The 27419-nt window shown below is 44.3% G+C and overlaps 1 protein-coding gene and 1 pseudogene across 6 annotated transcripts in view; both read left to right on the top strand.

Annotated features, from left to right (window-relative positions):
• The first annotated feature begins 317 nt into the window (after positions 1 to 317).
• On the top strand, positions 318 to 3162 carry LOC121678423 (annotated as a pseudogene).
• A 990-nt stretch (positions 3163 to 4152) lies between these two features.
• The window catches only part of pip5k1ca (phosphatidylinositol-4-phosphate 5-kinase, type I, gamma a), a 31800-nt gene continuing 8533 nt past the window's right edge, over positions 4153 to 27419 (top strand). For 4 of the 6 annotated variants that reach the window (XM_042057204.1, XM_042057199.1, XM_042057202.1 and 1 more), the window contains exons 1-15: positions 4153 to 4511; positions 15870 to 15901; positions 16165 to 16257; positions 16504 to 16634; positions 17142 to 17259; positions 19038 to 19190; positions 21207 to 21506; positions 22526 to 22731; positions 23218 to 23301; positions 23529 to 23577; positions 25436 to 25520; positions 25897 to 26067; positions 26501 to 26642; positions 26772 to 26804; positions 27103 to 27204. In XM_042057204.1, coding sequence (XP_041913138.1) covers positions 4385 to 4511; positions 15870 to 15901; positions 16165 to 16257; positions 16504 to 16634; positions 17142 to 17259; positions 19038 to 19190; positions 21207 to 21506; positions 22526 to 22731; positions 23218 to 23301; positions 23529 to 23577; positions 25436 to 25520; positions 25897 to 26067; positions 26501 to 26642; positions 26772 to 26804; positions 27103 to 27204 — 1826 coding nt within the window. In that variant the 5' untranslated portion in view covers positions 4153 to 4384. The remainder of the gene's footprint in view (positions 4512 to 15869; positions 15902 to 16164; positions 16258 to 16503; positions 16635 to 17141; positions 17260 to 19037; positions 19191 to 21206; positions 21507 to 22525; positions 22732 to 23217; positions 23302 to 23528; positions 23578 to 25435; positions 25521 to 25896; positions 26068 to 26500; positions 26643 to 26771; positions 26805 to 27102; positions 27205 to 27419) is intronic. The other 2 variants (XM_042057200.1, XM_042057201.1) reach the window with 2 other exon arrangements.

Genomic DNA, 27419 nt, shown 5'->3' with positions numbered 1-27419 from the left:
GTTTGTTCTTTATTGAGAGATTATGAATACTTATGAATCCAGTTTCGGTCCACATGCAGAAACAAAACAGAATCTGAACATTTATTTCAGAGAGGGTTTGACGTTTCATATGTGCCAGGGGTTTAGTAAAGATATAGGTCTGTTTCAACCATATTTTCTACCAACAATGATGTGATGCATCATGGTGGTTGAATACTTGAACCTTAAGATCATGCAGGCTTTTTAATCAGAGTCACACAAAATTTGAATCCCACTGCACGTCAACATTTCTGTAATGTTTAACAACTGTAAAGAACAGATCCTCCATGACTCATTCCACACTTAATGCAGCCAGATAATCTGTTCCGTTGTGTAAGACTGCTATGCCCTATGTACCTAGTTGTTGTTCTTACTCAACTAGTGATAACAGAAAACTGTATAAAGGCCGGAATGATAATCCTCTTAGCTCTGGTTGTCAGCATAAAGCAACCTATGAGATCACAGGCTAACTCCTTATTAATGATTAATTGGAGACCTATAAATGAAGTGTCAGTCAAGATATTTGCCATAAGAGTCCTTAACAGTGCAGGTTTTTGAGCAGTGTGTTTTGTAAACTCAGAAACAGGACTATAACCCAGTTCGCTGCCTGCCTGCTCAGGGTTACTGAGAGGCAGCCATGCGTCTCCTAGGGTCCTCTGTTATTTTCTCTCTCCTGCTGCAGACTATGGTAAGTGTGACTCAGGTTTTCAAAATGGACGTCATGTTTCAAAGACCTAATCTAGTGGAAACATAAGCAAGTTTTTTTTAATTATTTTTGTACTGTTCTAGTATGGGAATATTTATGTTGTGAAGTCCAGTTCTTGAAATTTGCTAGTGCATTCCTGAGGAAAACACTATGGAGCTGTGGAGTTTTGTGTGAGTTGCATGGTCTTCTCAAATTTTGTTTCAGTGTGCACCAGTGGAGGACTGGCAGTCGGCCAAGTCAATCTATGAGTTCTCAGCCACAGATATAGATGGCAACGAGGTGTCCCTTGAGAAATACAGGTGAGATGTGGGTTTTCTGACAAATGCTTCATAGTGGATAAAACCATGCCAATGATGCATGTAATGAAATCCAAAGGGGAAATACATTTAAGAGATAACTGTTGACTTTAAAATGTGGTGTCTAACTGTACAGCTGTTCTAAACATTTTGTTGTTTTGTGGTCAGGGGCTACGTTGTCATCATCACCAACGTTGCCTCTAAATGAGGTAAGACCCCCGTAAACTACTCTCAGTTTGCAGAGATGCACGCCAAGTATGCTGAGAAAGGTTTACGCATCCTGGGCTTCCCCTCCAACCAGTTTGGAGGACAGGTATGATGCTCTTTTGCACCCGATTATGCATAAAATTACAATTTACAGTATAACTGTATTCAAACAGTATAAGAGTAAAATACAGCAACAATTCTTCAGATGCGTGATATGTGTACATCAGAGCAATATTACTTTTACTGTGAATAGTCCAAACTTGCACAAACTGTATAGAGTGGAGTTGTTGTGTGTATACATGTATATATATATATATATATACAGCGTGTCATTGTGAAGCATAGGCTAAAAGTAAATGTTTTGTTTTTATCTTTTAATATAGGAGCCGGGCAGTAATGCTCAGATCAAGGAGTTTGCAAAATCATACAATGCCCAGTTTGACATGTTCAGTAAGATCAATGTCAATGGGGAAAATGCCCACCCTCTGTGGAAGTGGCTGAAGGGGCAGCCCAATGGCAAGGGGTTCCTGGGAAAGTGAGTCCATTTTTAAAATAAGCAAGAATAAAAAGTAGCAAAAGTCCATTACCAAGTAGGTCTGACCTTTTAATATTGCAGTATGAAGTTGTCTCTTCGTTTCACAAAGCAATGGTATTTGTATTTGTGTATTTGTCTTAAATGTAAGCATTTGGTCAGCATTCCCTTAGAAAACTAAAAGTTTTTTAGTTTTCTAAGGGAATTTTGCCTATAGACTATTCCTAAGAGGTTTGTCTAAGACAGTGTTTCTCAAAGTGTGGTCCGCAAGCTATCCCAAGTGGTACGTGAGCAGACGTGGTAAAATATAATATAGAAGAGTTGTTTGCCATATGAACCAACTTGTATGTAAGTCCAAACAGTTCTGCAACGCTGCCTATGTAAGCTATGCCAGTTTAAATCATATGAATCCTCTGACACAATAAGCAAGGTGCAAAGACAATAAGCAAGGTGGTTCAGTGAGTAAGCCTATTGTGTAATAAACTGTTGAAGTAGGTGTACTCTTTTTTTTTAGCTAGGTGGTCCGTGAGGTTTTTTTTATTGATTAAGTGGTCCTTGGTCTGAAGAAGTTTGAGAAACACTGGTCTAAGAGATTCAAGAGATTCCGGTGTATTTCATTATCTGATACAAGCACAGCTTAAACACAACATAGATAGTGAATAATAATTTGGTAGAAATGACAACTTGTGTTTTTCTCACCTCTAGTGGTATCAAGTGGAATTTCACCAAGGTAAGAACATTTATTAGGCTATGAGTGTGTGCACGGTGTGAACAACACACAAGTGTTAGTTTGGTCTTTGACCATTTGATTATTTTTCAATTTCTCAATGTTAATGTCAGAAGTTTTTTGACAGTAAAATTAAAATATACTTAATTAAATGTTTCTTCTAGTTCCTTATTGACCGAGAGGGGCATGTTGTGAAGAGATATTCACCACTGCAGGATCCAAGTGTAAGTCCAATGCAACAAGGCTATGTATTTCTTTATTTCCTTATATCTTAATTACCTTTGAGTCTGAGTCATGACTTTACTCTTCATTTGCAGGTGGTGGAGAAGGATCTGAAGGACATGAATTACCTGTAATTCTTTCAGATATGCCGTCCCACTGACCCCCCTCTGCCACTCACTCTCCAGTGATGAGTTGGGGAATTGAGGCTCTGCCCCAGATGAGTGACGGTCTGTCTCTAAACCCATTCCATGGACAGGTCAGACCTGATGCATTTGGCGTGCAACATTTCTGGGAGGACCCTCTATTCCCTGATGACCCACTAGAAAGACCCAAATCCCTCAACACACCACACCATCACAGGAGGTCTAGGACTGAATTTCATTAATAGAAATGTATTCTCTGAGTGCAAACTAAATGATTTATGATAGTGACAATAAAGATATTTACAAGCTCAGTTGGAGTGTCTGGTATATTAAACACACACACACAAAATACATTTAATTGTATTAATTGTAGGCTGTTTGTAATAGTATATGTTGCCTTAGGTTATGTGTGAAAACACAAAATATTAGTAATTTAAAACTGCATAGTTCAGGGTAAATTAAGGGTAAATTATCTTTAGGCCTAATATTAGGCCTTCTCTGGGTGGCCTGGCCTACATTCCAAATGAAATTCAGCTGATCATGATAAACAACCAGTGGTCAGTGGCTTATGGGTGTAGCCTAGGCCAGTGGTTTTCAAAGTGGGGGCCGCGAGGGGATGCCAGGGGGGCCTCAGCAAGTTGGAAGGAAAAATAAAAGCAAAAAATAAATACATTTGAAAAATGTAAAATATACCTATTACTATGAGGGTTGTTATACAATGCCATTATAATAATGTGAGGCATATCTGAACATTATATTTCCCATGATAATGACTGGGAATAATAGTAGAGTGATAGCTCTCATATAGCAGAAAGCCCCAAATACAATACGCACTGTATGCTCCATCGTGAAGTGCTTGTGGCTAAAATAATTATTAGGATTAGCTTAATGTATTTTTACATTTGCCGTAGTATTGTCGATGGGTTTGATAACACATCAAGGGGGTCCTTGGCCAGAACCTAGTGGTATTTGGGGGGCCTTGTCGTGGAAAAGTTTGGGAACCCCTGGCCTAGGCTACTGTCACTGAATAGGCTAGTTTGAATTTGAGTTGAAATTCTTTATTGTTAAGATCTTATAGCTCAGAACTGTGTAGCCTAGGCCTAGCAAGCTGTCGAGCTAATATGCATAAGTGAAGGATACTAATAGCCTACTACAAGTTAGTAAATACTTTCTAAGCTTCCAGTGTTGCATCCCCAATTTCCCGAGGTTAGGCTACTTTCTTCTGCCAAACAGGCCAAGCACATTTTGGATGATGTGTGACGTGACACCAATAGGGAGCAGTCGCAGCTAGGAATCCGTCACATCCCTCCCGTTCCAGTACAGCAGCTGATCGCAAATGCCGTGGAAGGCAAGATCTGCACTAATAGTACCCCTGGAACACAGATGAGAAGACGACGACAGACGGAACACGTATCTTTGCTGTCGTTTCATGTGTTTTCGCTCACGTACATTTTTTGCGTTTTTCGGAAAGAATCACAAGTGGTGGGTTTAAATCCGGGGGAGTCGTCCTGTTTTTTAAACCAGGAATTCTGAATGGAAGCAGAGGGAGCGGCTAGCCTGTCTGAGGTCGGAGATGGCAGTCCGTTATCTGGGGCCGCAGCATCCGATGAGACTGAAACAGTCATTGGTGTCGGTTATGGGATGGAGGCAGGCGACATAGGTAATGCTATTTTGAATACATAGTTTAATATTCTATGCATCACATGCAGACTATTATAAAACGGCTAAACGTAGAAAATGTAACGTTGCTAATATTCGCTAGCCTGTATTACTGTCAGACAAGCTAGCTAGCCAGCTAGTCAACATATCGCTAGCTGTCAAGTGTCAACCTTCTATGAAAGGCTAATGTGAGGTGAGGTCTATTCAGGCAATTGAACCTAACGATACTCTGCCAAAATAAGAAGGGGATGCCTTCTCCAGAACAAGTATCTTGATCTATTTCTTCCGTTTTTGATACATCTTAACCTGATAAGGCAACATAATGCGTGACAAATGAATTTAGACGAGAGACTCACGTGAACCAGGAGAGCTAACCTGGTTAAAGCTTCCTTTGTAATCTATGATGATAGCCAGCTTGCTATCATGCTAGCCTTATTTACTCAGTTCATCTGTCACCTTGCTACTTTATAATGTGGAACCAAATTACGCCATTTGCGTGATCTTCTGGAAAGCTTTTTTGGTCAAATTCAGCTAGGAATCTTGTATCCGTTGGGTGAAGCTCCTCAGCTCCTATGTTTAGGTGTCTTTGTAAGCTAACCGAAAATATTGCTTTCCTGACATGGGTTCTGACATAATTGGCTATTTGTCCAGCATTGCAGCCACACTTCTGGAGAAAATATTAATTCAGTACCATTGCTGTCAAGTTTGCTGGATTCATGGAGCTTCCTCCTAAATGTAAATTATTTATTATTATTTGAATAAGCCGAAAACTTAAATAAGCATATCTGCATCGTTATTTGCTTTGCATTGTTGTTGTAAGTTGCCTGCTTGCAACTGAGAGCCAAAGAGACGTTTTAAGCCACTAGAATTCAATTTGTCAGTGACTCAACACTCAAGTTTGGTTTGTTAGTCCAGTTAGTAAATATAAGATCTGTAAAGAGATATTTGCTTAAACCTTCAATTAAATAATTTCAGGTGAAATGAAATCCTGTAAAACTGGCTCTTGTCCAGTTGGGACCTTATCTAACACCAAAGCCTCCGTTTTTAAAGCTTTTCTAGTGTTCTAGTTAGCCTCATCCAAGCCCTACACTGTAGCTATTTCATCCTGTTCAATATGCCCATTCCATGCATTGCTGGCAAAATATATTGGCTGATTAAATGTTAAAATGAAGTGGTTTCATAATTTGATCTGAACTATGGGTGTGTTGTTTTTGGATGGAACTAATGGTTTCTGTTCACACATGCATTTCAGAACAAGGCTAGCATTGGATACTCATCCTTTGCTTACCACTATTGAATCAGCGTCCAAGTCTTCTCACCTATTGCTCTGGTTTCTACATGTATGCCTTTTACAGGCCAGTTCTTTTCAAATGCTGACGTTGATACATTGTCGAAGGCTATAGTCAGTGATTCAAAGCCTTCATTCTCTGCTCAATGCAATGGGCAGATGCCATTTCAAAGCTTTCAAGGTCTTCGCCTCCATTCGGGTAGTCTTATTTGGTCAGTTTGAACTTTTTTGAGTCTTTTATACACTGTGGACTTTTTTTTTTGAAAAGCCTGAATCAATTGTGTTATTCTGGGCTGTACATCCTCATTGCATGTTTTGCTGTTCTTTGAAGGATTCAGAAGGATTAATTTGACTGTGCTGTTCTCGTCAGCACAGTGCTGTTAGATAGATAAATGTCAAGATGATTTTAAGAGACAGAGAATCTCGGAGGAGCATGGAGAAGTTTGTAAGTTAAGGGCAGGTAGCCACCAGACACTTTTTTTTTTCCTGTAAGGGAACTGTGGTGATCTGTAGAGCTCGACTAAAGACAGGTATGGTGAGGTCTTGATACTGTAGCTGAAATGCAATAGATAACTCCTTTCCCTCTTGTAGCCCTATAGTTTTACATTGCAGCTCATTGTTCAATGTTCCTTGTTAAGCAAGTCCACCTACAGAGTTTGGCTGCAAGCTTGTCTGATCATGTGCTGGCCATCACAATCCTGTTTTGGTGTCTTTATTAGGCTTTGCATCAATTCGATTTTGGAGGCAAAAACTAGCCTTTATTTTTAATGCTTTGCGCTGTGCTTGACAGCTCATGCTGTTTCTCTCTTCCAATTTGAGATTGGGTTTCCTAGTGAAGAAAAACAAGCCGGAATTGCATAATAGTGTCTCTCTAATCCCCTTCCCCCCTCAGCCTAGAGGTCTGCTTTTTTTAGCTCCGCACCCGAAGACCACGGTGCTAGATGCCGCTCATCCACTCCCAACACCTCTGCTCAGGCGGGGACCGTCCTGTGAGGGAAGTGCATTTTGATGTGGACTATCACTCATGGTTGTGGCCGTCTCCGCCTGCTTTCTCCAATCGTCCAGCCTGGGCGAAGCGAGCTTGGGCATCTCTTTCTATGCTCATTACTTTGGGTCATTCAGTCTTCTGATTCATCATTGAGATGGTCACCTTGACTTGTCCTCAGCAGAGGTGTATGTGAGGTGTACGTGAATGTACATGCTTCATGGTGCCATTGCAGTTCTACACTTGTGAGTCCTCGCTACAAGCTGAGGGGGGTGAAGCAGAACAATTGGAATTTGTGAGTCCACTGTGTTCCCAACACCTACCTATGACCACTGGAGGTGAAGGAAGTCTTTGTTGACGATTTTCACTTAATGAATACACATGCAACTACCTCTACCCTAATCAGCGGAACAGTAATCGAGGGTGGGTGGGGGGTTTGCGGGGTGGGTTGGCCAATTAAACAGCGGTGGGAATTTCACAGACACGTGAAGGGAGGAGAAATGGTGCGATGAAGCGAGCCTGGGACTCCTCTGTGCATGCATTACAGTGGTTCTGTGGTTCCGGTCAGAGGCTCTGCTGGCCTGCCATGACTCAGTGGATAGGGTGGGATAGGAGGGGGTGGGGTCATATTGCTCCATCAACTTCTATAGTCTGTGAGAGGCCAGCTATGACGAAGCATACAGACAAACCTTTTAGAAAACTGAGTGAAATCCTTTTTCAGTTGGACAAACTCAACTACAGAGTGCTGCTTTCAGTTTTTGTTGCTGTACTGTCAGGCAGCGATCTTAGTGTGTCATGTTTGGGTTTTGTTTAACCAGATGAAATAAATTACAGGCACCTGCCATGACAGGGTGACCGCATGTTCTGGCCTTAATCCCTGCATAGGGGGAGGATTAATCATTAGAAGTGGTTGAGCACACTGTCGCCCACTGCCCCTGATTTTTTTGTTTTGTCATTTTGAGGCAGTTCATCATCAACATTGACAATGAAAAATGCCTTGTGCCTCTCCACTGTTAGGCAGATTTAGCACATCACTTTGTGCTCGCAGACATTCATGTGTGACAGTTCGTCACAGTCCTTGACAAAACAATGCAATATGAAAATGTTTTTCAGAAAAGCGATATTCAGATAAGAGCCAAAGAACATTCCAAGATGTGCCATGCCAGTTCTGCTAGTTGATTGGGAGCTAGCAGCAGGCTGACAGCTTTTAGGCAAAGGGTATGGTAAATACTGACAGTGCAAAGCCTCTCACCTTCCAGCTGTCAGATATAACAAGCTTATGTCCTGCTTGGTTTGAAACTCCCTACACTCTCAGGAGTTTGGACCTCTTTAGGTCATTCTGTCTCAAATCAGACAAAATCCAGGAAAATGGTTGCTGCAGTCTCAAATTTTGCTCAAAGTTTGTCTACCAAATATTTAGGTCCCAAAAGTAAAACCTACATATAACATATATTTGTTAAATTACAAAGGTTTGTTTTACATTTTTTCACCCTTGATTTTGTATAATTTTTACACTCTAAATCTTGGAGGCCAAGTTTGGGCATTAATATCTTGAAAAGCATTATTCCTAGCCTGCCCAAACATTGTAGGGTAGAAGACAGACATGTTCTTGGTATGATTGAACTGTTAAAAGTTTGTACTTCATGCCCATTAGTTTCATATAAGGCCCTAAATATGGAAAAAGGTCTTGTAAACTCATTCTTTTTGTATCCACATGGCAACAATCATTCTTGTCTGCCAATACAATGCTTTATTAATTAATGTTGAGCCAATATTTGAGGTCTCTGCAACAAATACACATGAAGATATTAAGGATAAAACAAGGTGTGATTGCATTTTGGTAATGTTTAAAGGACTAAAACGGTATGTGGGGTAGCTAGTAGGAACACGAAAATCAACATGGAAATAGCTCAGTTTATACAGTAGTAATTTTGTGTATAAAGTGTCAATGTTGTACCATGTTTCATTCATACATAAATACACTTACTTGGTTACATTATTTACCTATATGTTTTCATTCTTGATCCTGAGGCAAAACAATGATTTTGACTCAATTTATATATATACTTTGTACACTAAATACCCATACACTGAGCTCCTTTCACATAGATTTTCAAATGCCTAACTAGCTACCCCACATACCATTTTGATCCTATGAAAATGACCAAAAAACACAACCTCCCCTTGTTTAATCCTTAAAATCTACAAGCCCATTATATGTGGAGAGCTCAACTATTGTAAAAAAAAAATATGTAAAGGAAAACATTATTGATACCAAATGCATACAAAAGCAAGTTTATACTATCCTTAATGTCACTCTTTTTGCACTCCAAATCTAGGGCTTTGTAGAAAATTAATGAGTGCTGTACCAACTTTTAATGGTTCAATTATACTGAGAATTGTTTATCTTCCAACCTACAAAGTTTGGGCTGCCTATGGATAATACTTTTCATTATATGAATGCCCAAACATTGCTTTTCAGACTGTAACATTTAATTAATTTAAAGGGTTGAAAATAATATGAAGACATAGGATTTGAACAGAAATATTTTACAGGCCTTGGTTTTGGGACCCATTCTTGAAATAGACAAGGTTTGAACAAAATCTGAGACGGTCCAGCAACAACCGTATCTGATTTGACACGGAATAACCCCTTTCCTCTGCCTCCCATGTCTAGATCACAGTGAGTCCAGGCTACAGTTAACCTGACTCTCGCCAGATGAATTTTGTTCCGCCTAACTCCACTCATCCATCTGGGATCAATCCATTGGAGTGGTGCTTCAGAAGGCTGGGCCTTATTAAAAAATCCTTGCATAAGATTGGATAAGCCACTTGTCCGTCATGTATTGACGTGCTACTTCAACCACTCACTTCGAAGCCAACCCGTGACGCTGAGAACAGTCTCACAGTCGCTTCTACGTTACATCACATCTATGAAACTCCCGCCCTGCGTCCTGATTGGCTCTACCATAAAATCTGGTGCAGAAATCACTCTCAACGGAAGAGGTCCCAGGTGGATGTGAGTGAAGCTAGGCGGAGCTAAGCAGAACGAAATTCATCTGGCGAGAGTCAGGTTAGGCTACAGTAGCCTCGTTTACATGGACAGTTTTTTTTGTCATTCCGATTAAACTATTCGGATTTAAATATTCATGCCGTCTGTTTACATGGAGTACGCTCTGTTCCGATCAGGTGCTCACAAGCGTTTTAGAATCTTTGATCAGAATAGCCATTGTTGCGAAGATACAGCAGGCAATCCGATTGACCGTACATGGTTGTTCAACCGGAATAGGAACAGAATACACCACCTCTTTCATTACGATTTCATTACGATTAAAATCGGATCAGGCATTTTTATTCCGATTGGGTGTTTATATGAGAATTTTTATTCTAATTGAGTTGTTATTGTGTTTCTAATCGAGTTAAGAGTCCATGTAAACATGGCTACTGTCAGATCTAGGAAGGAAGAGTGTTGCCATTTCGTCCCCTTAGAATTTTAAGAATTATCTGCATTCTGAGTAGGTCTGAGATATTGAGATTCAATGTTTAAGAATTTTAGAATCCATAGAGTTATATTGATAAGTTGAACAAAAACTCTTAAATATAATGTCTAAAAATGCATACAACTTCAAGAAACACCTCCCCTCACCTTATAAAGTTGTCACAGAATAAGATTTTCAATAACTCAATTTTGACAAATATGTCAGATAGAACCTTATAATTATAAGGGGATGATTTGTCACCGTTGTCAGAGTATTTGTTAAAAAAAGTTGATCTTCTGTTGGATTATTTACCACACTTGAAAATACTTGGAAGTTAGCACACAACATGGCTAGGCATATCTTCGATTTGATCTCAGAAGCCATCACTTAAGGATGACAGAATGGAACAGGCTGATGTTAACATAGAAGGTATACTTAGGCTGAGGAATTTATGCGGCTAATATATGCTGATGACGTCTTATAACAGGCCACAGCATCTTCTACCTGAATCTGGATTTGCGTCAAAGTTTGAAGCATTTGAAGTCCGAGATTTAAAGGAGGAGACAACCGCATTTTAGGTTCAAGGTAGCTTTGTAGTCATGCACCAAACAAAGCCAAAGTCTATGGGCGTTGGAATAAGTTTTAATGCTCTAACGGGAGTTTGGGGATTGGACTCTGGCAGCTAAATGCCATTTTCACAGTTTCACATAGAAAGATCAGGTTCTCTTGGTGTTTCATAAAAGCATTTCAGAAACACTGAGCTAGCTACAGTAGCTACAAGGCTCTAACCAACCTGTGAGCCTGGATGAAGCAATTACTGGCACTCTCACATCCTGAGCAACAGGAGATAAATTACTCAACCAAACTCCAGCCGCCTGCATCTCATTGCATTTATTAATTTTTTTAGAACAGTTACATTCATATTGTTCAAGTCTTGTCATGGTGAATTAGCAAGCTCATTACGACCTGAAACCAACAATCAGAAAAGAGGACTAATCGGTGCATGTGCGCGCTCTCTCTCTAATTCTCATACAAAATGTGTCTCAATCCCTGTCTAAAGTTATAGACAGAGGTCGAATTTAAATGAATAATTTTGTCTTTGACAGCACATTGATGTGTTTGCTAAAAGGATCACAACTTTGACTCACCAGCGCAATGATGGCATTACTACATACTTTGGATTATGTTTAGGAAGCTTTCTATTCATTGCAGTGACACTTTATTTTTTAAATACAAACTGTCATATCAAAATCATATCAGATCGAGATATTGTACTCTTTTACAGAGACATTCTGCTTCTTCTTGTCCATTTTGAGGGCATGTGTGGCCCACTAATACATGACAGAGAAAGTTGTCTATGTTCACAAATAAAACAAAGGTTTCAGAAGAGGATTAGGTTACCGCTGCAATGATCAACTTCTCTAATTTTGACATACCGTGGACGGTGTTTTCGATTATGGATATTGTGACAGCTAAAAGTGGGGATGTGAAAGCATCCCTGCATTGCCAGTTCAGGCACAACTGGCAGGATAAAAGCAGCTTTCCATTCTATGCCTGCTTAAAGTTCTCTAATTTAATGATGTAAATTCAAGATCCCCAAGATATCAACGCCTTCTCTGGGGAGACTTGGTTAATTATTGTCTAGCAGAACTTTACCATGAGGTTTGTTGGTTTGAGGATTTGTATGCTAATTTTAACAGCTAAATGCCATTATAGAATACCAGGGCCTAGATATGAGTACAAAAGGTTTCACACATTTCCCAAGACTATAATTGTTGGAGATGACACGCCTCACTTTCTGTCTGTGGGACGCTGGAATGTGCCTTGTTTGTGTGTGTGTAATTGTCAGGAATGTGTAAACCTCTTAAACAGCTTCACTATAGCAAGTCCACGGGACTGTAATTATATGTGGGCAGCCTCTCTGGCGTGCGGTGGAGGGTGGAGGAATGGAGACGAGATGTGAAAGGGCCAGGCCGTGGCGTCAAACCTGACGAGGAGTCAGTCACTAGAGCCAACGTGTGTGTGTGTGTGTGTGTGTGTGTGTGTGTGTGTGTGTGTGTGTGTGTGTGAACCTTGGCTGGTCATGGAAAAACACTCGCGAAGAGAAGACAGTTGCTGTGATTGACCTCTTCATCTCACATGCCCACAAAAACGCCTCCCGTAGGCACCCCATCAGAGCCTCACACCAAGAGTACAGGACTCCCTCAGTGTCCTGCTGGTGTACAGTACAGTAGCTACTCTACAGTACACTCCCCATCCTATCTACAGGACTCGCTCACTCATCATCATAATCCACACAGAGCACTCATTTTTACAAAGCTCCTCCTCTAATGCAAGCAGTACCTAATCTGCAGGGCTTGCTTCCTCCCTGCCCAATCTGCCATTCTCACTCAGTACTTGATGTACAGCACTACTCACTTCTCTGTCTCATCTGCATAACTCAATAACAGTAGTTACTCATTACCTAAGCTGAATGACTGCATAGTTTCTCACTCACAATTCTCACAAACAACCTGCTCTTTTTAGTATTGGACCTACAGGACTGAGGATGTGGAAAGAACCCTCACTTGCCAAGAGCAACATCTTGCTGAGGAAAATATTGTGATCCACAGTAATTTATGAATATTAATATTTTGAAGAGATTTTCTTTCTCTCTTGGTATGAAATTTGCTAAGCAGGAACTTGCACTCTGAGCACTTGCACTCTCTCTTCTGATGTGGAATACAGTGTTGTTGTTTTGGATTGGTAAATCTGTAACCATTGGTGAGCAGAGAAACAGGCAGCATCTATTTTACTCCTAGTGCAATGCCTCTCTGTGCTGATGGCAAAACTAATTTACTTCTTGGATCACGTTGTTATGGAGATTCAGTACTAATGGTTTTCACACTCATTCTCATAATCTTATAGTTTAAAAAGATTGACAATTTGAATGGCCGCAGCATATCTGACATTGTTAAGATAGCTGTGCCACTATCAAGATGGAATGTCGTGTCCTGTTTATCTCTCTTTTTTTCTTTTTAATAAACAACTGTGGGATGTCCACTTCTTTGAGGTCGCAATCTAATCTGACCCCACGGCAGTTGTTGTTGTTTGTGTTGTCCTTTTGTTTTGTTTAGAGCGCAGCTATTATCTCCGTTCTCATGCAGCAAATGCTCTGTATGATGCTAGGCGAGCCAGCCAGGCGGGCAGGCAAGCAAGCAGGAGGGCTGGGCGTGCGGCATGTGTCTGTTGATTCCACTCGCACGTGCAAACTCATAAAGAGCCAGTTGACCTCGATCAGGGTGCCATGGCAACGGGCGAGTGGAGCGGAGTGGCAGAATGAATGGGAGCGCGTGCAGCCGGCGCATCTGGGATGATTATGGGTTGGTTTCGTGGCGGCGACAACGGGGGCCTAGGACAGAATTCCTGCGGTGCCTCTCGGAGCAGACTGGCGCTCCTGAGGAAATTAATTGTGATCACACAGATGGATCAGCCTCCTGCTGATTCATCAGCCAATATGTCCCCTTTCATCTCACGTAGAACATCTAAGGCAGCGGAGGTATTTCTCCCTCATTTGATCTATTTCCCATAGCTTTGAGTACAAAACCGCCCTTCTGTCTGTGAAACAGTTTGCTTCCTTATTGGGGAGATGAATCTGTCACAGGAGTTGGGCCAGACTGAAATGGCAGTTGGCTTTATTAGTTGGATACTCGGACAGCCTTTTCTTTCATGAAGCTTTCACAAGGGAAAGGCTATAGCGTGTGCCGAGCCAGAAGCCTATTAGTAGCTGTTCCTGCTTTGTTGTATCGTAATTGATGGCCAGGCCTATTTATGTGGACTTTTTATTTCATTTGACTCGTTTATTTCCGGTGAATGACAGTGGAGGAGCTTAAAGGAGACGGATGACGGACGCCCTTCTGTACAGCTGTCCCTGATGGCAAACACCCTCCCTTTATTAATTCATGCTGTCCAGGAATCGTGAGGAGGGAGCGTGCCAGCCCTTTACTGATGGAACAGAAAGCAGGCATTGACTACTAGTGCTGTGTAAAATCACAGCCAGCCCAGTGGTCCTAAACACCCCTCTCTTCCCCTTCCTGGCTGGAGAGGCATTGAATGGAGTGCTTGAGCCGTGAACTGGTAGAGTGAAGGGGCTGGGTCGCCATCCACTCGACTCCTGTCGGAGTTTGGACCAACACAGCAAGGAAGGGAAAAGTGGTGTTTCTGTGAGCGTCCTTGTGCATTTTTTTATGTTTTGTGGTACTTGTGGTCCCCTGGCGATCGGACTCTGAGGGATTTCATTTTGACTGCCTCCTATTCGTGAGAGAGAGAGAGAGAGAGAGAGAGAGAGAGAGGTGGTGGTGGTGAGAGAATGAGTGAGATAAAGGGAAGAGGAAGGGACAGCAGAGGGGGGGAAGAGAGCAACAGGAGAGGGGAAAGGAGTAAATGACCCCCACCCCCCCCATCCACCACCACCACACACACACACACACACACACACACACACACAGTCACAGTCACACAGACCCTCAGACAGAGGACCTTTTATTACACTATCTCACAGGGGCAATGTAATCCTCCGTGAGCTCTCCACCCCAGCAGGGCAGCTTTATCCCCTTGGTATAGAGTAGACTGTCCTCAACTGGCCCATCCTCTTCATGCTAGCTCTCCTGCTACCAGTGGTCTTCCACTGCCCAGTGTTTTGAAACCCAGTTGTTAAGGATGTTTCTGCTGCGTGTGTGTGTGTGTGTGGCATTGGCTTGTTTCAGATAAAGTGTTACTTTGAAAAGGTATAATTGGCCAGGCGGTTGTAGCGAGCCGGTGGCACGCTGCCAAACCAATATGCTGCTCTCTCACAGCCGTCAGCTGGCTGCCAGTACGCTTGGCGCTCGTGATTTGCTTTTTAGGCAGCTCAAAAGAGATGGGAGTTTCCTGTGTGTGTCCAAACCCATCAGCACTCTCTTTTGCCTGTGTGTCCATTCATTCAGGTCTTCGTCAATGCTGGGGTTAAAGAAGAATTGTATGTCGGCAGGGGTGGCATAACTTGTAAGGACGTTGCTTATAGCTGGCCACCCAGTGCTGTCTCGTATGGAGACGGCGTTTCTGGCGCCTCTCCTCCCGCTGCTAATAATGATCGCTGTTGATGTGGCTCAATGCTTACGACTACACTGGAAGCCTTGATGAACTCACACCATCCCACCATCACTATTCAGCACCCCCACCCCCCTTGGCCTTTTATATAGGCACAGCTGAATTGACTGGGATTTGCTCGTTCCCCTCTGTTTCTCTCTCTCTCACTCACACACACACACACACACACACACACACACACATGGCTGTTCATAGAGTGAGCTTGTAATTACGCGTCTGTTTTTAGCTTCACTGTGAGGGCCATTTGTTTGATGACGTCCTCTCTGTACATTAGCGGAAGACGGGCTCTGTTGGGGAATAAAGAGTAAAGAGGCGGATAGATATGAGCGCTGTTGTCAATGCAACGTACGTCTTTGAGTTCTGAGCATTTCAAAGTTCAAAACGTTTCAATTTTCTTGTGTTGGTTTTTGTTTTGATTGTGAGAATTCGCCTTTGCCAGGCAACCACATAATAATCACATTTTCTCTCTTCTCCCCTCAGATGCTGCTGCCAGAAAGGCCTTCATCACAGAGGTACGTTGACGCTAATGATGGGGGGTCTAGCTACAAGTGTTCATCTTCCACTCGAAAGATTGCTTCATTGAGATCTAAAGCGTTAGCACTGACGCCTGTTGCCTCAGATGTTGGCGCGCACACAAGTACTATCCTTTTTGCATTGAAACCTTAGTCATAGATAAAAACGGATCAGACTAGACAGGTTCAAAGCAGTAGGCCACTGATTTTTTGTGTGTGTGTTTGGGTGGTGTGTTTCATGTTGTGCTGTTTTCTCTCTCCAGATGCCCTCATCATCAGGTCTGCCAGGCTATGGCCAGGGGAAGAAGATTGGCCACAGGGGTGTGGACGCGTCCGGCGAGACCACATACAAGAAGGTATCCCATCAGCTCATATACACATCACCTTTACAAGCAAACATTACAAGCAGGTTATTCTTTAACCTCAGTTCTTCAGGTTCATTGCTTGTGGTGACACTGATTATGGTAATGAGAAGTCTTGAGGTGTTGACCACCTCAAGTTGTCATTAAGGTTAAGGAGAAGTGGTGACCGGATGTGTGTGTACGGTCATCTATTACATTCTGTGTTTGTAATTCTTGTGTCCCTCTCGCTCCATCCCCCAGACCACCTCGTCAGCGCTGAAGGGGGCCATTCAGCTGGGCATCGGCTACACAGTGGGCAACCTGAGCTCCAAACCCGAGCGTGACGTGCTCATGCAGGACTTCTACGTGGTCGAGAGCATTTTCTTCCCCAGGTAACCCCACAGCCCCCATTGGCCAATAGCGCCACAGCACAACGAGAGGAGCCAGCAATGATTAGTTAGGGCTCCTGATTCAGATCGAGTCAAGTCGCCTGCCTCCGTGTACGTGTTATCTTACTAATGACGATAACATATCCCAAAGGGAAACTGCTGACTCAAGGCAGAGTGGGTGGAGTGAATACATACTGTACTGGTTTTCTCTCTCTCAACTGGAGTGTTGCCAGAGTTGTTTGTGAATGTTTGAACTTGTAATGGTTGAATGTATTCCTTATTGTCCTCTCTGTCTCTCTCTCTCTCTCTCTGTCTCTCTCTCTCTCTGTCTCTCTCTCTCTCTCTCTCTCTCTGTCTCTCTGTCTCTCTCTCTCTCTCTCTGTCTCTCTCTGTCTGTCTGTCTCTCTCTCTCTCTCTCTCTCTGTCTGTCTCTCTCTCTCTCTCTCTCTCTCTCTCTCTCTCTCTCTCTCTCTCTCTCTCTCTCTCTCTCTCTGCATCTTCCTACACCAGTGAAGGCAGCAATCTGACTCCAGCCCACCACTACCCAGACTTCCGCTTTAAGACGTACGCCCCGGTGGCGTTCCGCTACTTCAGAGAGCTCTTTGGAATCAGACCAGATGACTACTTGGTGAGTGGAGTGCCCCCCCTCTACACATTCATCCACCCACCGACCACGGATATCAGAAATAAACCTCAGCAGCATGAGTTTGTGTGAGTGTGTCTCATGCTTGGCGTCACTTATCAGAGCACTCTCCTTCACCCCCATACAAGCGCGCGCGCACACACACACACACACACACACACACGCAAATTCACATACACACGCACATTCACATACACATACAGTATGCACCCACACACATACACATAAATACACACACACACTCACACACACTCACACACAGTAGTCACGTGTGTGACAGAATTATCTGGTGCTCCCGGAGGCTTCCTCAGCACCTGCTCCCTCTGAGCTGAATGCCCCCCACACACCCCACCCTCTCCCCCCTCCAGACACCCCACCCTCTACCCCCTCCAGACGGCTGCTTGTCAGGCTCACAGTCGGCTGCCATGTCGAGGGACTGCAGGTGAGAGATCTCTTGTCACAGACAGACTCTCCACTGCGAGTCAGAGAAAAGCGTGTGTGTGTGTGTGTGTGTGTGTGTTGGAGATGTAGAGGGAGAGAGATTGAGTGAGATAGAGAGAAAGAGGGTGGGATGGTCTTGGTGCTATCAGCATCTCAGAGCGTGGTTGAGCAGGAGGCTGAGTGAGTCACTCAGTATTGGAAGGGGTCATCTGTCTCTGAGACCAACAGAAGGGCGGCCTGATTAGTCTCTGTATGTTTGTGTGCGTGCATGCACACATGAGTGGGTGTGTGTGTGGAGGGGGGCTCAATACTGTGACATAACATTGCAGTGTGTGTGTGTGTGTGTGTGTGTGTGTGTGTGTGTGTGTGTGGTGTACAAAATCACCCCTTGTGGCCGTTGTCACATTGCATTTCATCATAGTCCTAGTGTTCCTGTTAGTTGATTATGCCCCCGCCCCACAGTCTTTCTCCTCTCCTACCTTCAGTGTGCATGTCAATGCTGGACATACTCTTGTAGCGCTACAGTAGGTGTTGCTAAAATTAGTTCTGAAGCATCATCATAGATACTGTAGTGTCATTATACATGCAGGGTCTGTGAACCAAGTTCCTGTTTGTTAACACAACGTATGCATAAGATGATCAGACCAAGTGTGAAACTGAATTTAGACTTGGTTTATAATGTTAAATGTCTTTGCATACGCCCTCATAGGCTCTCATTAAGAGTGAAAGGAGGTTGAAAGGAGGTTGTTAATTTTGTTTTGTTTGTGTGCGAGTGGGTGGGTGGGTGAATGTGCGATGTTAGATGGTGTGAGAATGGCATGTGTAATGTAGGCTTCCTACAACCCCTTTGAGACACAGCCATGCTCATATTTTCAAGTAAATGCACAACCCCCTCCTCCACACACACACACACACACACACACACACATACACACATGATTGTCCACAAGCATACACATATCCATAAAGAGAGAAATTGTGTGTGTGTGTACGTGCGTGCATGCTCATCCAGTGGTGAACTTTCATAACAACCAAATCAGTCTGCTTATTTGTACATATCAGCCCTCATGTTGAGACTGAGTGGAACCAGAATAATTTAAGACCTTAAAGTCCCATAAACAGTCTCTGGAAGAGCCCTCTTCTCCCTCACTGTGAGAGTTCGTCCTCAGGGGACCTGGTGAACCTCTGGCCGTGTGAGCCAGGCAGCATCTGCTCCCAGTGCCAGAGCCCCTACGCTCTAATCAGACTCCACTCCTGTCATTTCCTCACTGGACTCTGACCCCACCTGACCGTGTGTGATGTGTGTTTATGTGTGCTGGCAGTACTCGCTGTGCAACGAGCCGCTGATCGAGCTGTCCAACCCCGGGGCCAGCGGATCCGTCTTCTACGTCACTAAGGACGACGAGTTCATCGTCAAGACTGTCCAGCACAAGGAGGCGGAGTTCCTGCAGAAGCTGCTGCCCGGCTACTACATGGTGAGTATTGTTGATGTCACCGTGTCCCAAGATGCCCTTCTGGCAGCTGGATGGTAATTACTCCGATGATGGATTGAGTGGTTGACTGGGTCGGACTCAGGCACTTTGTAAATAAGGGGCTTGTTCTCCACAGAAAACAGAGATGTGTTGACACCGACTTGGATACTGAGGTTTTATTTTGGACATGAATTCAGATGTATGATCATATGTTTTTGTTGTCGATTAAATGTATATTGAAAGAAAGATTGTAATCAGTTTCATCAGGTGTGTAGACGTGTGTTTTGTACTGGATGTGTTTTACAGTGGTGGAGTCTGACGTGGAATGTCATGACCGGGTTATGAAGGTGTAATGTAAAGGGAGAAGGAGGAAGCAAAGGTGTTGCTTCCCTCTTGTGACACAAACAGTCTTGATAACAGAGAACTGTTTTATTTTAAATCCAGTGACAGAAGTCACCAGTGAAAACAGACTTCCCCTAAAATAAGGAACCCAGCAGTCCACTAAAACAACGACAACAACAGTGTCAGCAACGTCACTCTTTCATTAACCCTTAGCCATCGGCTGTGATCAGAGTTTATCAGATGGATTGGAAATGGAAACATTCACTGACTTGAGCTTTTGGATGCAATAGGTTTAATGTGGCAGTATAGTGTATGTTTTGAAAGCATTTTCTTTGTTTGTTTTGAAAGTGCAGACTACACTTAAGCAGCCCTGTGTTCTGAGAAGTGGCTGAGCTACCAGACTGGAACTGCAGCAGGGCTTGCTCACACACTCTCACACTTGAAACTGCTGCTCCGAAGCACGCATGGCCATATATGTCCACTTCTCCAGTCTTTGCCAGCACAACTCTAATGAGTCCAATGTCTAGCCAAGCAAGTAATCCAAGCCTGAACGGACACACAGCCTAGAAGGACTCCGAAAACAGTGGTGTGGTCTAGAGTACTCATGGTGTTTCTAGTCCTCCTAGTTCTTTAAGTTGTGATGTGTGCCCATAAACAGTGCTTACGTTTCAAGGGAGACTCTTCCCCCCCCCTCGCCTTCCTGCCCATTGCTTATATTGCCACTGGTCTGATCTCTGTCCCCAGACTCCAGGCTCCTTTCTATCCCTCCCTTCTTTTCCCCTTCCTCTCCACTCCTCTCTTCCTCTCCTCCTCTCCTCCTCTCCTCTCCTCTCCCCCTCTGTCCTCTGGCCTTCTCTCCCCAGTGAGCAGAGGCTGCACTGCCCCTTCCTTCCCCTCCACAGACACTGGGCTCACCTGTAGGAGCGACCGTTTACCTGCGCAACCCTTTGTGTCTGAAGTGAGGGTCCTCCGTGCATGTGACGATCAGTTTACAGCCTTTTGTTGGCCCAGAAATGTGTGTGTGTGTGTGTGTGTGTGTTTGGCTCGGCCAAGCAGCTCACATTAAGTGGATAAAGACTTGACTGCTCTGTAATTGTGCTAATAGGATTGTAAGTTGCAAAGGGCAATAACTTTATAACATGCAGTTGTTTGCTGCCTAACTCGGTTTGTGCAACAACTAACATGGAAGAGATATTTTATGAAAGCATGATCGCCACGACAACCACTGTGGTTATTTGTTGTTGTTGTTGTTCTCTTGCATCTTTGGTGTCAGGGTTTAACTGATTTTACACTATTCATGGACTTTTTTGCTTAAAGGAGAAATCTGGTAATTTTTCACGTAGATCTCCGTTTCTCGAGGTCACTGAGAGTGTAGCACCGTAGCTGCCTGGAAGCTCTAACGTGACAACCTAGGAACTCAAGATCTGTGAAAAATCGCCGGTTTTCTCCTTTAATTAATTTTGTTTCTAGCAATTGTGATGCACTTAAAAGTTATTTTTGTTGGTGTAGAGGTGTCAAGAGGAATCTAAATAACTTAGCATGAGGTTACTGGTTTGTGGTGTGATTTATGGTTTGTGTGCTATTCTGTTAACCGGTTTGAGGAACATGCATTTGCAGAGACACATACATGTGCACGCAGCAGTCATATTTACGTTCTGTTCATCTCCACCTCTACAGAACCTAAACCAGAACCCTCGCACGCTGCTTCCCAAGTTCTACGGCCTTTACTGTGTGCAGTCGGGTGGCAAGAACATCCGTGTGTGTGTCATGAACAACATCCTGCCCCGTGTGGTGTGCATGCACCTCAAGTACGACCTGAAGGGCTCCACGTACAAGCGACGAGCCTCCAAGAAGGAACGGGAGAAGTCCAAGCCCACCTTCAAGGACCTGGACTTCATGCAGGACCTCCAGGACGGCCTGATGCTGGACACAGACACCTACAACGCCCTGGTGAAGACCCTACAGAGAGACTGCTTGGTGAGTTACTGCTTCCGCCTACAATTACAAGAATAATAATACATTCATTCACTCATTAGCTTCACATTTTGTTCAGTATCAAAGTCAATGGTTGTATTTCAACAATAATTATCCTAAGAATTAACTCCTTCCTAACTTGTTTACAACTACTTGTTTAATTTTTTGCTGCTCAATTGTGACTTGTTTGGGTGGGGCATTGGTAGTGAGCGCTCATTTTGTTGGACTTGACTGGACCAACTTACTCATAACCCAAGTTGTGCTCATGAGATTCAGTCTCCCAAAGCAAAGCTGTTACTTCATGAAAACTCACCAAACCTAGTAGGGATGAGCGGAAAGCCATAAACCGTTTCCCTTAGCAAATGTTTATGTGATCTTCTAGTCAGGTCTGCCACAGCTATACTACATGACTTCTGACAGTAGGTCCAACTGCATCATCCCTGCATCTACATCTGGATTTGGTGTTACGTTACCTCTATCACTATCTAGACTCCCCATTGGCTTCTCGTAGGCCTAGTAGAAAATCCACCAAAGCTAATTTGTTGACTGCTGAGTGTTTTCAGACTTTAATCCCAGTAAACACACTGAGCCGGGGAGATGTAATCTGGCAGAGCGGGCTAGAAGGACGTCATGTTACTGAGAAACTCTTCCATGTGTTGTTTTCGCAAATCACAGCAGACGGTCTCGTTTAAACCTGTTTTCTTACTTTACTGGTATGAAGATTCCAGCTTGAGTATATATTAATTTATCAAGGAATGTAATGTAATATGGCTTCTGTGTAGAACAGTATAATCCATTTAATTTAAAGATCTCATTCTCAATTCATGTGTTGATATGAAAAATCTTCATGGTGCCACATTTGAAAATGATAATAAAACCAATAGTCAGCGAACCCTTAAAATAGTATTCTTTAAGGGTGTTTAAGACCCGTTCATGATAGAACAGGTAGAACAGTCCTCTCAGAGGTTGTAGACTACTCCTGCTGTGTCTGATGGTGTGTGGTGTGGTGTGGTGTGGGCCAGGTGCTGGAGAGCTTTAAGATCATGGACTACAGCCTGCTGCTGGGGGTGCACAACCTGGACCAGGCCAAGCGGGAGCAGCAAGTGGAGGGCCCGCAGGCGGCCAGCGACGAGAAGAGGCCCCTGCCCCAGAAGGCCCTCTACTCCACCGCCATGGAGTCCATCCAGGGCGGGGCCGCCTGCGGAGAGGCCATCGACACGGAGGACACGTGTGTACCGCTTTCAGTCTCACACACACACACACACCCCTACAGACACCCTCACACATTTGCAGTGGTGTACGACACATTCTTGCTTGCTGTCACACCAGGGTTTTTCACTTTTGCTTTTACATGCTCCCTCAAAGGCAAGGGCTTGTCACCCACAAACAGCCTGCTTTCTCGCATATGCTGTTTGTCTAAAATATACTTTGGCACCATCACTTTATCCACTTTTACGGATGTCAAAACTAAGGCAAATATGGTAGATTTCTTTGCAACCAGCAAGCACCTAGAACAGAACTGATTCTATTTAGATGTAGGGTTCTGCATCCAAGTTGTCGAAATTGGTCCACTTGAAGTTATGGGTTGACTAATGTGAAAGTTGACCAACCCAGGAAACGAATGCCTTGTAGAATTCATTGGATTTATTTTGGACTAAATCCGCTTCCACACATTTCGCCCAAATAAGGCCGCTGTCTTCTTTCCCCCTGGCAGGATGGGTGGCATTCCAGCTGTCAATGGCAAAGGGGAGCGCTTGCTGCTCTACGTTGGAATAATTGACATCCTGCAGTCTTACAGGTGAGTGAGTCACGTCTGGCTGTCTAGCAGTTCCACGTGCACTCGAAGCCTCTTGCCTCCTGCAGAAAGAGTCCATTCAGCCTCTGCCAGAATGATCCAATCTCTCCTTTTTCCCTACCTCCTCGCCTTTCCTACCATCCTGCCAGTTATTTTAGGTAGTGTGTCCTTAAAAGTCGACTCCTTCACCAACTCTCTCTTCTCTCCCTCTCCTGTCATGTGTTTTGTAGGCTGATCAAGAAATTGGAGCACACGTGGAAAGCTCTTGTTCACGACGGGGTAAGTCAAGTCACCCCCCTCCACACACACACACACACACACCCCACACCCCACACCCCAACCCCCACTAGCGTATTCCACTCCTGTCTGAGCTGTCTAATCGCTGTCAAAAATCATCTAATAGAGGAATCATGCAAATATGTCTTTTCTCCAGCTTATGTGTTGCGTAACGCACCGGTGCTCGGATGTCTGTGCTTTAAGATTTAAAGCCTCGGCCATGCCAGCGATCGCCAGCACTAGTTGTGTTTTTTTCTGTCTAAATCCCTGCACAGATGCTTTGGCCATCAAGTCAAACGGTCCGGAGGCTGATCTGTCTGCTCAGAGGTTTCGTTTAATCATTCAACAGAGGGCACAGGCAGTCCTGCTATCTCTTTCACGCCTCCTATCTGTCTCCTCTCTCTCTCTATCTCTCTCTCTTATTTTCTTTCTCTATATCCTCTCTCTCCTCTCTCTTTCCGTCTCCCTTTGGCTCTTTTTCTGTTTCATTCTCACTCTCACTTTAACTCATTCTCTCCCTCTCTCTCGGACCTGGATTATCTCCTCAGTGCCTTTCTTTCCCCTCATGTATTTATGTTTGAAGTAAGAACAGACTAAAACACAGACACAGAGGTCAAACAAAGGAGGACAAACCAGAAAAGGACCAACTTGTAACGTATTTATTAAATAACTTAAATGATACGTTATGTTCATCAGTAATGAGTGTCAGTATGTTCGCAAGGGTGCATGTAGCAAAAGTATGTTGAGATGTAAGTGCGTGGATGCAAAAACAAAGAATAAGACGGCAGCTCTCCAAAATGCCAAAGGCCCAAACGCAGCCCAGCCCCCCTCCAGGGGTGCACCGTGTACCCTTTATACACCTGCTGGTTAGTAGCGTAATGGGAATGCCTTAGCCACGCCCACGTCAGCAATTACCTGCAAGGGAGACAGAGAGAGAAGAGAGCGCACAAGCAGGAAGAACGGCCTGCAGCCTGCAGCCGTCACAATGCCACAATCCTGTCCATACCTTAACCTGTTTATAACCCTGTGCACAGAGATCTAGTAAGAGCCGTCCAGTGTAATAAGTAAATGTGGAAAGTGCAGTGGCGGTTTGAGTCTGTCCGTGATTGTGACTAAGATGGTGGTGAGCGACAGGCAGTGATCCTCTGAGTGATAGCGTCTTTAAATGTGTAGGTGAGTAATTTGCAACGACCCGTTGTTTGTGCTTGAATGTAATTGATTGGCGATGAGGAGAGACACCTTCTCTCCTCTGCACCGTTAGCACACATCTAACTCTGACCTGTAGCTCACAGACATTGTCCCCCCTCACACACTCATTCACACACTCTCTCTCACACACACAGCAGCAGCAGCTGGCAGGTCTTATTATAGCCTCACGCTTCTCGTCTTGTCACTGGTGGTGACGGAGCAACCTCGCACCCTCCCGATGACGCAAGCGCTGGTGTGAGGGCAGGTGGTAGCCGGGCTGCCAGCTGCAGGAGAAATCAAATGGCTCACTGTTTCTATGATTCCATGATTTTATCTATTTATTTATACATTTATTTTGGACGCACATCCACCTTGTTGTATAGAAGATGATCCCTGTAACTGTGATGGCAACCATCTCTTTGTGATGTTGCCTCCCTGGTTTGCATAATGGCAAACCCCAAACTCTACAGTGCTTTTCCCTCCATTTTTGAAATTGCATTTAACCTATAGACTCTTCCATCTGATATTTTACAGTATATTGCTAGACTTACTACAGCATACTTGGGTTTTTTAAAAGTGCTATACAATGCATTCTATCTATTTTTATTATGCTTACTAAGTTATGTGCCCTACCCCCTTGGGATTTTTAGTTTCTCCGTTTGTGTCTTTTCAGGACACTGTGTCTGTCCACCGGCCTGGTTTCTATGCAGATCGCTTTTTCAAGTTCATGAGCAACACAGTCTTCAGGAAGACCTCCTGTGAGTATATCTGACAGTTAGACTGACTGTATCCATCTTGTCTACATTAGGCAATGTCTTAACTCCTTAAGCAGCCAGTAATGCCATGCTATAGATTCATCTGATGAATGTGAGGGGGAAATGACAAAGATTGACTTTAACCTTTGATTTGATAATTGTGTTTCTGTAAGATCTTACACTTTTGAATGGACTCTCCTGTTAAAGCTTAACCTAGTTCGTAATGTTCCTTGTAATTGAAACTTCCATTGCGTGTGAATTCATTCTGTTGGCCGAGCATCCCTTCCCTGCAGGGGCACTTTTCAGGGGTTGGGAGTCAAAGCTTGCATTCCAGTGGTTTAGTAATGATCTCTCTCTGCCTTTCCTCTCTCTGCTCCAGCCCTCAAGTGCTCACCCTCAAAGAGGGGTCGCGTGTCCTTGACGACGACGACGGTGCCCAAGTACGCAGGCCCCGGGGCGGCATGGTCGGCCAGCCAGCTGCCCTCCGAGAGGGACGAGAACATCTACGACCTACGAGGTGCCCGCAGTTTCCCCACAATGGATGATGAAGGTAGCCATACTACAAACGGACTTGTGTCTGGCTGCTGGCTTAGCCGCTAATGAAAAACACCCCCAGTGCGTCTGTGTGCTGAAGCCAACAGCTTTGGTTGCCAGCACAAATGGCTGCCGTTATGTTACTTGAGGAGGTCAGAGCTCTCCAGTTCTAGGCATTAGTGCTTCTGAGTGCTGGGCTGTAAGCTTGCTGGAATTCCTGATCAGTGTAGTTCAGGAAGATGTGAGTGAAAGTACGCTTAGTGTGCGACGTATATAGATTATAGATAGAAACAACATGAGCATTATTTGCTTTCTGAGCTTTGCCTTTCGCTTTTCCACCCTTGACAATTATTCTCTCAAGGCAATCTTACTACACAACAAGAACCCTCATTACTTGTTTGTGGTTGGCCCTGGCGTTTAACCCCTGTGACTCTGGTTCCTTCCTCTAGGCCGGCCAGACCTCCTGCCCTGCACCCCGCCGTCGTTCGAAGAGGCCACCACGGCATCTATCGCCACCACCCTCTCCTCCACCACCTCTCTGTCCATTCCAGAACGCTCCCCGTCGGACACCTCCGAGCACCCCCGCTACAGGTAAACCCTGACCGTTTTCAGGCTTGCTGACCCCCCGCATACTCGCCCCCATTCACGCATACTCACGCCTCCATGCGACGGTGACCTCAACGCCCTTTTTCCCTTCTCTGTGTGTGACTTTCTCTGCAGGAGACACACCCAGTCCCTGAGCCACGAGGGCAGGTACGTGGAAGGAGAACGGAAGCTGCTCCACAAGCCCACATGCTTTATCACAACCAATTCCACTTGCATTTTTACGTTCACTTATTTACTCCAGGCTTCTATCTGAAGGCGCCTGCAGCGCAGTGAGAATGGGCTGTTTATCAGTGTTTGTCCCTCTCTGGCTTACTTCCCAGAATGAGCACTGCAGGTGTAATCTGTGCAAGCAGATGTGTGAGGCCTTCTTAGCGGTGTTTTGTGTGTGACTGCTCGCCTCAACTGCTGTGTGTGTGTGTGTGTGTGTGTGTGTGTGTGTGTGTAGGACTCAGGACGAGGACCAGCAGACCATCACAGTGGAGGTGGAGGTAAAGAGGCACGACAGTGAGCCGACCATCAGCGCCCCACAGCCCTCGCCAGAGACCAGGTGTGGTTCCTACACACTCACACTCCAGACTAAGAACTGCATACACACGCACACACAACACACAACACACACACACACACAAGAGCTCATATTCAGAGAGAGACAGTGCACTGCCTAGAATTAATCCTCCAGATAAAGTGGCTCGCAGCAATCCATATCTTCCTTTGGAAACAGTATTACAGAGGCTTTCACAAGACATGCATAATAACACATCA

This window comes from Alosa sapidissima, chromosome 12 (assembly GCF_018492685.1).
Source record: "Alosa sapidissima isolate fAloSap1 chromosome 12, fAloSap1.pri, whole genome shotgun sequence".
Taxonomy (NCBI): domain Eukaryota; kingdom Metazoa; phylum Chordata; class Actinopteri; order Clupeiformes; family Clupeidae; genus Alosa; species Alosa sapidissima.
The sequence above is the reverse complement of the archived record's forward strand: the minus strand, read 5'-3'. Positions and strand labels throughout refer to the sequence as shown.